Source organism: Oryctolagus cuniculus, chromosome 3 (genome assembly GCF_051225735.1).
Source record: "Oryctolagus cuniculus isolate XC-2025 breed Fujian yellow rabbit chromosome 3, ASM5122573v1, whole genome shotgun sequence".
Taxonomy (NCBI): Eukaryota; Metazoa; Chordata; class Mammalia; order Lagomorpha; family Leporidae; genus Oryctolagus; species Oryctolagus cuniculus.
Window position 1 is genome coordinate 7,931,592 of NC_142869.1, and position 14,051 is coordinate 7,945,642.

Sequence of the window (14,051 nt, forward strand, 5' to 3'; positions counted from 1 at the left end):
AGCTCACCACAGTCATTTTTCGCCCAAGGTGACAGACCCTTTCCTGATAATTTCCCACTCGCCTTCTCTCCGGGGTCTTTTCAAACATTTTCAAACATCAAGCTCTTAAAATAAAAATCTGCACACAGTAGTAAAAAGCCCAGAAAAGCAATGGGAGACCTCAGCATGTCTGCTTCTAACAGACCACAGTCACGTCCAGAGGGAGCTTTCTGGAAGCTGGAAGCTTATTAACCAGAACACCTGCGTCCAATCAAAGTTCCCTCGGGATCCAAATCAAAGGGATGAGTAGCAAAAAAGGAGCTAAAACCAAAGCTACTGAAGAGGCAGAAACCGGCCCAGAGCACGCGGTAGGAGAAAGTTACTGGGGTCAGTGATGACATCGATAGCGCCTGCGGAATTCGGGGAGCGTGGGAGGCCGGGCACAAAGCCGCTGTCCTGTTGCAGACAGCCTGAGGACCCCGGGGGCCCAGCCACCTGCTTCTGTGTGCTGCAGCTTCAGAAGGATTTTTTAATGCCTAAATATTTGGGGAAAAAGAAAACCTGGTGACAGGACAACTGTATGAAATTCAAGTTTATGTGCACAGATGGCTCTCTGGGAACCCTGCGGCATCCACCCAGCTAGGCGCCGTGGATGGTGGCCCGTGTGGGCAGCGCAGGGCTGAGCACAGCCCCGCGGCATGCCCTCTGCTCCTAAGGCACCCAGGCCTGCAGGTCAAGTTCCATGCCACACGGCAAGGCAGGAGGAGCGCCCGCTGCTGCCACCTACAGCTCGGGAGGAGAATGGCAGGCAAGGAGGCAGTCACAGGGCACCTCCCAGCGTGTCCTCTCCGTGGGGGCTCTGGGACAACTCTGTCCCCAGCTGAGGCCATCACTGGACACCCACCCGCATGAGCCTGTCCTCCTGCCCCCGAGCCCGCGGCAGGGGGAGCCGGGGGAGCCAGGAAGACCAGCGACTGTTCTCGAGGAAGGCCGTGCGGTCCAGCCGGTGAGGGAGCTGTGGCCCACGCCTGGCCCTTCACAGCCAGCACAGGTGAACGGGGCTCTCACGGCGGAGGGAAGGAGCAGAGCGATGCAGCCCGCGGTCTGGGCGGCCCCAGCCCAGCAGCCCACATCGCCACATTTCCCTCCCAGGAGGGGCCGCTCGTGGTGGAAACTGCCATGCTCAACTTCCCTACAAGCAGCCGCACATGCAGTCTAAGGTGTGGGCCGCGGGTGGATGTCGGCCTGTGCATGACAGGGGACGAGGAAATGGGAATTTATAGGGAAAACACAGCTGTGTGCAACGGCACGAGAGGAGGCCGAAGGCAGAGCGGCTGCTCCCTGAAGTCCCGGCTCTCGTGCAGAGACCCTGGTCCCCGGCCCCAGCCCTCTCCCTGCGGTGGAGGGGGCTGTTAGGTCTGATAACGCCGCATTTTCTGAAGGCTGCATCCAGAAAACCTCCACCCAGGAATTCTCAGAAGAGGGAGGAGGGGGAAGAAACAGCCCCCCCCCCCCATCCCTGACAACTCCGGGCTGAGTGGAGACTGCGCCTGGCCGATGGCCTGGCAGGTGCACTGTCTTCTTTACTTCTCTTCACTAAACTGGCCTGGTACACCTGCCGCTGCCGTCTGTCTCCCGTCTGGGCTCGTCCTCGTGCAAAGACGACGACCTCGGAGCAGCCATCTCTGCTAGCGTGCGCGTCCATTAACGCTCCCCCCCCAACCCTGCGCCCTGCCTCCCCCTTCCATCACAAGGCGCAGCAAGTGCCGCGCGCTGGGCTGCCCCGTCCACGGGCTCCGCGCGGGACGCGGCACAGGCCACGTTCTGGGACTTCTGAGTGGCTTCCCTCTCGGAGCCCGGCTGCCCACAGGGAGAGCGAGGGCCAGCGTGCACACGGAGGGAGGCGCAGGACCCCCGCCCAGCGGAGCGTCGGCCGCCCCCAGAACCGGGCCCAAAAACGCAGCAGGAACTCAAAACCCCTTCCCAACCAACTTGGGGCAGGAAAGAGCCTCAGGACTGTCTGGCAGGAGACTTCTAGGAGGTGCCGAGCCAAGAGCCAAGACTTACTTCTTCTTCCTCTTCTTCATCGTCGTCCGACTCAAGCACGCCATCCAGCAGCTCTTCTGTAAAGAAAACAAAGTCAGTGACCCGCTTCCGACACAGCAGTGCACGGCCACGGGCAGACGGGGAAGCGTCACGGTGGGAGGGAGGTCACGGTGGGGTGGGGGCACCACGGCGAGGGAGGTCACGTGGGGGCCCGCCCTCTCCTACCCGCTCCTAATCGCAGCATTTCAGCCACAGCTGGGCCTCCTCCTAAGCAGCTCTGTCTCCATTTTATCTGAACACACTTGGCGCAGCACGGGACCAGCAGAGTGGCCCAGGGACGGCAGGAGATGGAAAGCAAGCGGCACCCCGCTGGCTAACACGCCACAGGTGTAGTGCGCGGGCTCCTTACGGCCACCTGCCACTCGGCGGCGCAGAGCGGAGGCCCGGGACCGCCCTGTGTCGCGGCAGGAAAGCTTCCTGAAGGCTGTGGCTCTCGCTGGGACTTGAGGGTTCACACGGAGCCCAGTGGGGCTCACACTACCTCTCCCCAGGGCTGCTGGGAGGACTGCGCGGTGCAGGGGGCCAGGCACACAGCGGTGGCCTCCTCCTCCATGAAGCCTCCCCAGTCCCCGCTGAGCGGCCCTCCCTCCCTCGCTGGCACACTCAGCCCGACGGGCTCCCCACTCGTGGGTGCTCACTGCGTCGCCTAGCGCCTCTCTCGCCCGCGGTGCTGACCGAGCCCCGGGGACAGGCCCTGGCTTCCTCGCCTGTGTCCCTGCTCCACCCTAACCAGCACGCAGCTGCCGGATGGATGACCTGAAAGGAGGAGATCAAGCAGGAAGCAGGGAAGGAGGGAACCAGAGGCCACGCGCGGAGAGGCTGCAGCTGCGCCTGCGTCTCATCAAACACCAAACCACCTCCAGGAGGGAATTCCCCCCGCCCCACCTTGACGGCCCATTCTAGAGGGCAGGCCTCCACCTCGCCAGGGCTTGCACTGTCTCCATACCATCCATGGAACATTCCAGAACGCAACTCTGCAGCCAAGAGGCTGTTAACATCATTCCGCATTTTGGCTGAAGTTTAAATAGCTAACTTCTGGGCCCTGCCCCGGAACAGCAAACGCCACTCCCCCGGCAGGAAGAGCCCTTCACAATGACGGTGCAGCCACCGTCACCAGTTAGAATCTCTCGTTCTCAAACAGGGAATCCTTTCTCTAGACTCTTGGCCATTTTGTGAGGCTACAGAGTACCCGGCCACATGCCTGGTCCCCCCTTCCTGTCCCTACAACCTCCCATCTCCTGCCTCAGACTCACCCCACCACCCCTGACAACCCAGCCCTGGGGACAGAAGACCCCCTTGGTGGGCTGGCTGTGTCCACACTGTTCCCCGGCGTGGTGCACACCCCACGGGTGCCCCTCTGACGCTGACAGGACCCGGGCTGGCGCCAGCCCTCTCCCCAGGGACCAGCCAGGGCCTGCTGCTTCCCTCGCTGTGCACTGGAGGTGAGGCCTGTGCCGGAGCCAGAGCCAAAGCTCCCGCTGCTGCCTGTGCACCTGCTCGACCAGCGTCGCCGACTGGAACGCCCCTTTCGGCCTCCCCAGGGCACGCGCCCCTCGCCTGCGGGGTTAGGGTTCTAAAGTACATTTGAAATTTTGTACTCAAAGACCTTGAAACTGCACTGGAAATCCAGCGCTGCAGGAACAGGACTGGAAGAGCCCACGGCATCCACGTTCACCAAAACGTGAAAGTCAGCCCTGTAAAGATGGTGGTGGCGTCTGAGACTGGGAAAGCAGTGCCGATCCACATGCTGCCATCGGCTTCCATGTGAGGAGGAAGACGGCACGGGGGCCAGCTCTGTGGCCTGAGAAGCCAACATCCCATGTGGGCACCGGTTCAAGTTCCGGTTACTCCACTTCTGATTCAGCTCCCGGTTAATGCAGAAGGCAGGTTAATGCAGATGGCCCGAGACCTTGGGCCCCTGCCACCTACGTGGGAGACCCAGACGGAATGTTCTGGTTCCTGGCTTTGGGTTGATACAGCCCCTGCTATTGCAGCCATTTGGGGTGAACCGACAGAAGGAGATCTCTCTCTCATCCCCTGTAACCCAGCCTTCTTTTTCTTTTTTTTTTTTCTTTTGTATTTATTTGACAGGTAGAGTTATAGACAGTGAGAGAGTGAGAGAGAGAGAGAGAGAGAGAGAGAAGTCTTCCTTCCGTTGGTTCAATCCCCAAATGGCCACTACAGCCGGAACTGCACCAATCTGAAGCCAGGAGCCAGGTGCTTCCTCCTCGTCTCCCATGGGGTGCAGGGCCCAAGCACTTGGGCCATCCTCCACTGCCCTCCCGGGCCACAGCAGAGAGCTGGACTGGAAGAGGAGCAGCCGGGACTAGAACCGGCACCCATGTGGGATGCCGGTGCCACAGGCAGAGGATTAACCAAGTGAGCCACGGCGCTGGCCCTGTAACTCAGCCTTTCAATAAACAAATCTTTTTTTAAAAATTAAAGACTGGACGGAAGGCATGCCAGGGCTCCCCCTCCTGGGTGCACTCTGCATTCAGCTGTGTGTGAGCATGTGCGCCTCTGGCCCTCCATCCAAATGATCAGCGACTTCTTAATCTCGCTCCGGAGCAGCAGACCCCTGGGTAATCGTCCCTGGACGCACAGAATAACTTAGATGCTTGAGCCGAGGGAGCAGGTGCGGAGGACCCTCTGTCTCACCCACACCTCACTGTGCCGAGTGTGTGTGTGTGTGTGTGTGTGTGTGCGCGCGCGCGTGGGGGGGGGGAGGGGTCCTGCCACGACAGCTTCCTAACACATACCTTACGTGTCTCCTTCTTGGCACGAGGGCCCAGGGGCCTGGTTTATACAGCACAGAGATGTCTCCTGGGTTGCGAGGCAAAGGGGGCCGCGCAGCCTGCCTCCGATGGCCAGGGGAGTGCAGCCGGCTGCACCACAGAAACCCACCTGGATGGGATTCCGAAGGCGCAGAGGAGCCCTGCCTGGGAGCGAGGGCTCAGCTGAGCAGGAGGGAGCAGACAGGCAGGGGGGCGGGAACAACCTCAGACAGGAGGAAGCTGGAGTTTTGCTTCCAGAACAAGGCTCAGAGCCAGAAATGAAGCTGCTGCAGCAAACAAACTTGTGCTCCTTGCCTACACCTGCTCCGTAAAAACCACACAGCGGGAGGCCAAGATGGGCACCGGGCCTAACAGAACCAGATTCCAAAGCCCTGGCTGCCCCTCCAGCTGCCTCCTAGGAGCCCTCACTTCTGCATCCCAGGCCGGGATGCTCCACCCTGGCTGCCCGGTGGTATCAACAAGTGGCTTTAAAAGCTCCCCTCTCTTGGAGGCCCTGGTTCCACCCATGTGGGGTGTGGGGCGCTGTCCAGAGGGGTTGTCAATCTCCACAGGTGGCCGCACCGTATAGCCCAGGCCGCGAACCACAGCTGCCCTGGGCTTCTGACGCTTCTCTTTTGCTGGGCTTTGGTCAAGCGGCTCTTGTGAGTAAAGATCGGGAGGTTCATCCGGCCTTTCACTCAGTGTGCCGCTGGACTTGAGATGCGGACTGCGGGTGGCAGGGATGGGTGTGGAGGGGCAGAAGGAATGAACTTGGCCCCCAGGAGTGGCGGCACCGGGGGCCTTGGGCAAGTGAGTCCACAGAAAGAGCCAGGGTGTCCCCGCCAAGCCTGCCCCATCCAAGGCTTCCCTGGCCTTCCTTGCCTGCTTATTATGGGATGCAGGTTGTCATGGTAGCGGCAGGACGCAGACAGGTAGGGGGTGGCAGTGCCTCCTCCCACACTGCCGGTTGGGGTGGATGGGGAGGATGACTTTCCTACCGCGGAGCGAGAAACTCTGGCTCCTGTGTCCGTTATCTGGTCCCAGGGCCGTGGCGAGGCTGCCCTCGTTCTGGGAGGAGGAAAGAGGGGCCACAAGCAGAAGACCGACATGGTTGGGGAGGTTCCATCCTTACGCTCCAGTTTTCGCTGACGGTACACCTCCGGCGTGGTACGAAGTTGTCAGCCCCTGGACCTCCGCCCTGACTACCAGGCTGGGCTGCTGTGGGGCACCTGGGTCTTCTCACGTCCCTAAAGGCCTCCTGATGGCTCCCAGGATGCGAGAATCACGCTGAATACACCTCCCTCTCCCTTCCTCCCTCCGACCCGGACAGCCGCCCCACAGCTGCCCCTGTAGGAGAGCGCACCTCCCTCGCCGGTCCCATTTTGAGTAACAAGAGCTGACTGCTCGCCCGTGGCCGATCAGATGACGGGGCTAAGCTCAGGGAGGAAGGAAGTCGCTGACCACCAGCCCGAAGCAGCCAAGCTTCCTGTTGCAGAAGCCTGCAGCTGAGCAGCCTTGGTCCTGACCCCTGCGGGCAGACACCACAGGGCGGGCGGCCCATCCTCCCTTGCCTCCCCCAGCCCCTCGCTCTGTTAAAAGTCCTCCTGCTAACGTGCAAATCGGGAAGAGCACACAGGAGACACAAGAGGTCTGCCTGTGCCCCACGACTGCCGCTCGCCTCCTGTGTCAACCTGGCTCCCCTCTCGGGTGAGCGATGGCGGCGATCAAGCCCTCTGGGGAGGCCTGGGGGTCTCCGTGGCGCACAGGGACGCTCTGAACGCAGGTGCTCGCGCGGAACTGACCGGAGTTCAGCTGCTTGATGATGAACTCGATCTGGCGGATCATTTCGGCGTTGCCTTCTTTGATGAAGCAGCGCAAGATGTCCTCCATCCCCTGGAAGCAGGACAGAGGGTCAAAAAGAATCAGGGAGAAGGCTTCCCAAGGCGGGGACTGTCCATCTCACCTCAAAGGAGCTCTTCTTAGGGGGAGGGGAGGATCTGTCAGCACCCACCCTTGTGCCCTAAGCTGCGGCGATACCCTGTGTTCTGCGAGATGGTGTCTTTCCCGGGGCCTCCCTAAGTCTGTACACTGCTCTCTGGACTTCAGGGCCAAGCAGTCTTTGCAAAGTGAAGCCATTTGTTTAAAAAGAAAGAAATGAACAGAATGGAGCCTCTCTTTAAATAGCTGTCCTGCGAGTCCACCGAAGGGGCTGTAGTCATTACACTCTGCGCTGGCTCTTTGGCTATAATGAGCTGCGATATCGGCCAACAGGGAAACCCAGAGGTGAGACACCGCCGGGGGCACAGGCTCCGGCTCCCGGGCCTCTCCTTTCCCGGCCAGGTGTGAGTGAGGGTGCGTGGCTGTGGCCGACAAGCCCTTGCTGTGCATCTAACGTGGAGCCCCTGCCGGCGGAAGCAGAGTTCGGAGGTGCTGGCAGAGAGCTGGATCTGGTGGTGGACAGCTGACCAGGCTGTCCCCGAAACCTGTCCTGGCCCACCCAGTTCCACAGTCCCCCAGGCCTCTCTCCGAGAAGGCCCATTTGCAGTTGGCAGCTCTAATAGAAGCGCAGTAGCACCAAGCAAAGCTGCAAATGTGGGGAGTTCTTAGCACCCAAGGCAGACTTCGGATGAGAAAGGTCAAATCAAGATTATAATTATAATTTGGATCGGAATCCCAGCTCCCCCATGAATTAACCATGTCACTTTACTCCAATGACAACTTTTCCCAGCCTATTTCTTCAACTATCAAAGGCACAAGGCCAGCGCCACGGCTCACTGGGCTGATCCTCTGCCTGCGGCACTGGCACCTCAGGTTCTAGTCCTGGTCAGGGTGCCAGTTCTGTGCCGGTTTCTCCTCTTCCAATCCAGCTCTCTGCTGTGGCCCGGGAAGGCAGTGGAGGATGGCCCGGGTCCTTGGGCCCCTGCACCCGCATGGGAGGCCAGGAGGAAGCACCTGGCTCCTGGCTTTGGATCGGCGCGGTGCACCAGCCACAACACGCCGGCCGTGGTGGCCACTTGGGGAGTGAACCAACGGAAGGAAGACCTTTCTCTCTGTCTGTCTCTCTCTCTTTCTTTCACTGTCTAACTCTGCTTGTAAAAAAAAAAGGCGCCTGCCTACTTGAGTTGATATGAGGTTATAAAAACAAACAACTGGGCTTTGGCCACTTGGAAGCATGCATCACGACACGACACGCTGACCTGTCCCTGCTAGGCCTGTGCGTCTCGCTATTTGCAAATCAGACCTAAACACCGAGCACCTAGTCCAGTGCCAGGCACATGGCACTCGCTCAGCGAATGGTCACTGTGCTTGATGCATCCGGAAGTGGTCTGTGGCCCGGGAGATCTGGTAGTCAAGGGAATGAAACCAGGCTTGCGGGAAGGATTTGGGCAGAGCCTTTGAGAACCGGGTGTCTAGCTGGGAGGCAGAGCAGGGCGGCCGGCAGAGGCGGCCAGGCAGGGGTGCTCGGGACGGGGGTAGGGCTCTGCAGAGGCACCCTTGGGTCAGGGAGGAGCAACCAGGGAGCACACAGGCAGCAGCGCCCAGGCTCCTGGGGCACCGGCCAGACAACTGCCTTGTCCTACACGGAGACCCTTGAACCAGCGACGCCTCGGCCCTTCACTGCTGGGAGAGCTGAGTCCCCTCCCGCGTCTCCATCCCGACCCTGGGGGAAGGAGCGCGTCATCAGGCACAGGTGTGTGACGAGCCCTCCAGCGCCACCAAGTCAGCCCCGCGACACTGGGGCTGCCAGGCGGGACGACACAACCGCGCACTCCGCTCCCCTCGACCTCCCTCTGCCGCCGCCACTCTCACAGGCAGTTTCTGCTCATCCAGCTGAAGACCTTTTCACTCTCATACTCTGTCTTTCATGTACTTCTAACCCAGCTGCTACTGGGGGGGGGGGGACCCATAAACTCCTTCTCTGTAAGCAGGAGGACTGTTTGCAGATGCTTCCGGTGAGAAATTCATTTTATTTTCTAAAAGCACACATATTTGGTAATGTTTAATCTAAACTACAGATCCTTACAGTAAGTCATAAAATCGCAAGAGTAACTCTTCCTGGAGCAGCAGTTGTCGCGTCAGATGATTCAGGACAACCGACAACACCCAGGTGGATGGAAAGGGCAGTACCAGCTCAGTGCATGACATGAGAACACAGTGGCGTTCAAAGAACAAAGAATAAGGAACTCGCACTTCTGTCGGCTATTACGACTGAACCTCGTCAAACAGACGCAGGCTGAGTAGTCCTTCTCCAAAACCCATGGGCTACAAAAGCCCCCAGAACCAGAGACCCTGAACAAAAAAACGAAGCAGGAGGTACTATGCTACCTGGCTTTAAAATATATTACAGAGCTACACCAATTAAAACAGCTTAGTATGTGTGTAAAAACAGCTCCACAGACCAATGGAACAGAACAGAGACCCTCAAGGTAAATCCACACATCTACAACCAACTCATTTTTTTTTTTAAGATAATTCACTTATTTATTTGAGAGGTAGAGTTACAGGCCATGAGAGGAAGAGACAGAGAGAAAGGTTCTCCATCTCTGGTTCAGTCCCCAAATGGCCACAACGGCCGGAGCTGAGCTGGGTCAAAGCCAGGAGCCAGAGCCTCTGGGTCTCCCACGTGGGTGCCGGGGCCCAAGCACTTGGGTCATCTTCCATGCTTTCCCAGGCCATAAGCAGAGAGCTGCCACAGCACTGGCCCCACCAACTGACCTTTGACAAAGGTGCTATTGATATGCATTGGAAAAAGGACAATCTTTTCAATAAACAGTGCTGGGAAAATTGGGTGTCCACATGCAGAATGAAACCAGACCCCGTCTCTCACTACATACAAAAATAAATTCAAATGGGTTAAAAACCTGAATGTAAGGCCTGAAGTACTGACACTAGAAGACATGGCGAAGGCCTGTGGGACACTGGAATGGGCAAGGATTTTCTGAATCCGACCTCAAAAGCACAGGAACTAAAGCAAAAAAAAGACAAACAGACTGCATCCAACGAAAGCGCTTCTGGGGGCCCAGTGCTGCGGCAGGCAGTAAGCTGCCGCCGGCAGCGCCAGCCCCACACAGGCACTGCTTCCTGTCCCAGCTGCCCCTCTTCCAACCCAGCTCCCTGCTAATGGCCTGGGAAAGCAGCAGAGATGGCCCAAGCGCTTGGGCCCCTGCCACTGGTGTGGGAGACCCGGATGAAGCTCCTGGCTCTTGGCTTCGGCCTCGCCCAGTCCTGGCCACTGTGGGCATCTGGGGAGTGAACCAGCAGATGGAAATGTACTGTGTCTTCCAGTCTCTCTCTTTCTTGATCTGTAACTATGACTTTCAAATAAATAAATATTCAAAAGCAATTAAGAGCTTCTGAAGAACAAAGCAAACAACGAAGAGACAACCTACAGAACGGGAGAAGAAATTTACAAGCCATACATCTCACAAGGGGCTAATACCCAGAAAATACAAGGAACTCAAACTCAAAAGCAAAAAACCCAAACATTAAAACTGGGCAGCAGAGCCAGCCATTTCTCCAATAAAGATGTACAAACAGCCAACAGAGACGTGGAAAAAACGCTCAGCATCACTCATCGTAAGGGGAATGCAAATCAGAAAACCGCAGTGAGACGTCACATGACCATGACCAGCATGAGCAACCGCTGTCAGAGAGACAGGAGAAGAAGGATCAGCAAGGATGTGTACTGGTGGGCACGTGAGCCCGCACAGCCACTGCGGAAAACGGCATGCAGGTTCCTCAAAAAACCCATCTCCCACACGGCCCGGCAGGCCCACTCCTCGGTATACGCCCGAGGGAGGGGACATCAGCCTGTCCAAGAGACACCTGCACGCCATGTGTAGTGTAGCACTGGTCCCAGAGCCAGGGGGCGGAAGCAATCAGTGTCCATCCGGTGATGAGAGGGTTCTTTAAAAGGGGTACACACAGCGCAGTGCCACCTGGCCATGCAAAAAGACGACATCATGTCACCTGCAGCGACGTGGATGCGACGTGAACTAGGCCGAGCACGAAGCACAGAAAGACAAGGACCACACAATCTCTCCCAGAAGTGCAGCCCCAAGGAGAGCTGATTCCTAGAAAGTACAAACCGAACGGGGGCGGTGCTGTGGCGCAGAGGGTTAAGGCCCCAGCCTGCAGCGCCCGCATCCCATATGGGCGCTGGTTCGAGTTCTGGCTGCTTCTCTTCCGATCCAGCTCTCTGCTGTGGCCTGGGAAAGCAGTGAAAGATGGCCCAAGTCCTTGGGCCCCTGCACCGCAAGGGAGACCTGGAGGAAGCTCCTGGCTCCTAGTTTTGGATCAGCTCAGCTCTGGCTGTTGTGGTCATCTGGGGAGTGAACCAGCGGAATGGAAGATCACTCTCTCTGCCTCTACCTCTCTCTGTGACTCTTTCAAATAAATAAAATAATTCTTAAAAAAAAAAAAAAGCCGGCGCCGCAGCTCACTAGGCGAATCCTCCGCCTTGTGGCGCTGGCACACCGGGTTCTAGTCCCGGTCGGGGCGCCGGATTCTGTCCCAGTTGCCCCTCTTCCAGGCCAGCTCTCTGCTGTGGCCAGGGAGTGCAGTGGAGGATGGCCCGAGTACTTGGGCCCTGCACCCCATGGGAGACCAGGAGAAGCACCTGGCTCCTGCCATCAGATCAGCGTGGTGTGCCGGCCGCAGCACGCCAGCCACGGCAGCCATTGGAGGGTGAACCAACGGCAAAGGAAGACCTTTCTCTCTCTCTCTCTCTCTCTCACTGTCCACTCTGCCTGTCAAAAAAAAAAAAATTGATAAATAAAATTATTAAAAAAAAAAGCCGAAAGGTTGGCTAACGGCTGCTAGGTGACAGTGAGATAGGAGTGAGGTTCTGGGTTCTGCACAGCAGGGTGATGGCAGATGATTCAACGTGCTGGGCGTTTCTCCATAAGCAAAACACCAACTCGGAGAGTCACCGTGAAGAAACGCTAAACGTCTGAAGAGAAACGTCTGACCCCGACTGCACGTTACACAATGTGCACGTGTACCAACGCATCACTCAGTACTCCGTGTGTGCAGTTTGCCTGTGTACAATTAGAAGGAAGAAAACCACTGAAACAAAATGCCTATGGCCAGAAGTGGCTTGGATTTTTTTTTTTTTTTTCAGATTTTGGAATATTTGCATTTACACAAGGAGCTCTCTTGGGAAGGGGCTCGAGTTGACACACAAGATTCACCCAGCCCTCTAGAGAGGGTGCAGGGGAGCCCCGGGCCCCGAGGACAGCCCCCCGCAGGCCTTGGCCCCTGCGCTCTCAGGGGCTGCAGCTGCCTTGATGCTCAGCGGAGGGCCTGGGCCGCCCCAGCCCTGGACGTCACTGCAGAGCTCAGGCCGCCAACGCCGCCAGGCCCAGGTGCGGAGGCTCGGGCAGCGGGCAGGGCAGCCCTGTTTATCTCATCGCTTCCCAGCCCGACCTCAGCGGTCTCCTAAAGGTCAAACGGGCTCCAGGGACCTCATTTCTCTCCTACCTCAAGAGCAGGGTATCAGCATTTGGCAATACAATTTTTATGTATATTCTGTCATTTCCCATAAGCACGCGAATGTTGGACACACTTGCAGAAACAGAACCCTCACGACGACAACTCTGCTTTTACCCCTCATTATACAGCGACATTTTCCACACTGCCTCATGCTGCCTTTCCTAATTAGCATCCTCAATGGCTTTCAATGCTCTGGGCAGAAGAACACAATTCGATCAGCAAGCCCTCTCCAGCTGGACACGCATGGCGCTGCCAGCGTTCCCGCGGGTAGAACAGCTGAGACGAGGGCCGTCACACCAGGGCCCTTCTTCCCTGCATCACCAAATGCAGGAGAGCCGGTCGGTCCAAGATGGACGTTTTCTGGTTTTGTTCTTCAAATAGCTGGCCCAACTGCAGCCCACGGTACCAACGCCGCAGGGCCCGAGGACGTGAGCCCTGGCCTGCTGCCTGCGCAGACGTTAGGGAGCTGCGGCTGCGGCTGATGCTGTCCAGGTTGCCTTGTTTATCAGTCAGCATCCCGGCCCTTGTCTGTTGCTAAGCAACAGCACACAACCCGGACTGTGCCAAGCAGATGCCCCGACGTGAGACCCAAAGGCTTTATGAGCCTTAAAACCTCCCTGAGGACGGCAGTGGGGTGAGGGAAGCCTTGGGGTTAGACCAGTCTCTCTGCGGCCACAATCATCCCTTTGGAACCACTTTTTCTTTTAATGGTATACAGTATACCACTTATCTTTTTTTTTTTTTTAAAGATTTATTTATTTATTTGAAAGTCAGACACACAGAGAGAAGGAGAGGCAGAGAGGTCTTCCATGCGCTGGTGGAACCCCTCTTACGAACGTAGTTAAACAGGCAGCTGCCTAGGGCTGTGTCTCAAAGTTTTCCCCACTCAGGCTGAGGCGGCTAGGGGTCAGCTTAGGATTTTCTGAACATGTATATTTAATTTTTATTTCTCTGAAAGGTAGAGTCAGACAGAGGGAGAGATGTTCCAGCCACCGGTCATTCCCTAGAGGGCCCCAATGGCCAGGGCTGGGCCAGGCTGAAGCCAGGAGTCAGGAGCTTCATGTGGGTCTCCCACGTGGCTGCAGGGGCCCAAGCACTGGGCCCGTCTTCCACTGCCTTCCCAGGTGCATGAGCAGGGAGCTGGACTGGAAGAGGAGCAGCTGGGACTCAAAACAGATGCCTACACGGGATGCCACTGCTGCAGGCGCTGGCCCCCAGCGTGGGGTTTCGATCCCTGTTAAAATGCCTCAGGGAGGCCTCCAGTTTTTCTTTGTTTTGTTTTTGAAATGAGTCTTTCTTAGACCCAAAGGTTACTTAGAGAGGTGTGGCCCCAGGACCCCGCCCCCTGGCCTCCTGTTCCTGGCTGGCCCTTTCCCCACGGTGCTGGTCAGTGCCACCAACAGCCCGGCAGTGACGGTGCCACTTCCGCGAGCAGGACCTCCAGGACACTGCCGCTCCCACCTGGCTCCCTCCGGGACCCTCGCTCAGGGAGCCGCCCTATGCAGAGCCGCACAGCGAGGAGAGGCGGTGCCCAGCCAACGGCCACGAGCTGGGGCCTCGGGCTCCAGGCACGTGAGTGAGCTCGGACACGGATCCTCCAGGCCTGGTCCGCGGCTAGCTGCTGCCCTGACCGACCTCCCGCACAGCCTGAGACACTGAGTCGGGCCGCCCAGCTATCTGCTCGTGCGCGCCTGCCCA

General features: G+C 57.9%; 1 protein-coding gene across 10 annotated transcripts in view; it reads right to left on the reverse strand.

Moving 5' to 3' along the window:
- ARMC9 (armadillo repeat containing 9) overlaps positions 1–14,051 on the reverse strand; it is a 128,663-nt gene that overhangs the window by 39,801 nt on the left and 74,811 nt on the right. For all 10 annotated transcript variants that reach the window (XM_051848089.3, XM_089329741.1, XM_070070074.2 and 7 more), the window contains 2 exons: positions 6,662–6,752; positions 2,047–2,102 (listed from right to left, as the gene is read on the reverse strand). In XM_051848089.3, the coding sequence (XP_051704049.3) occupies positions 2,047–2,102; positions 6,662–6,752 (147 nt within the window). The remainder of the gene's footprint in view (positions 1–2,046; positions 2,103–6,661; positions 6,753–14,051) is intronic.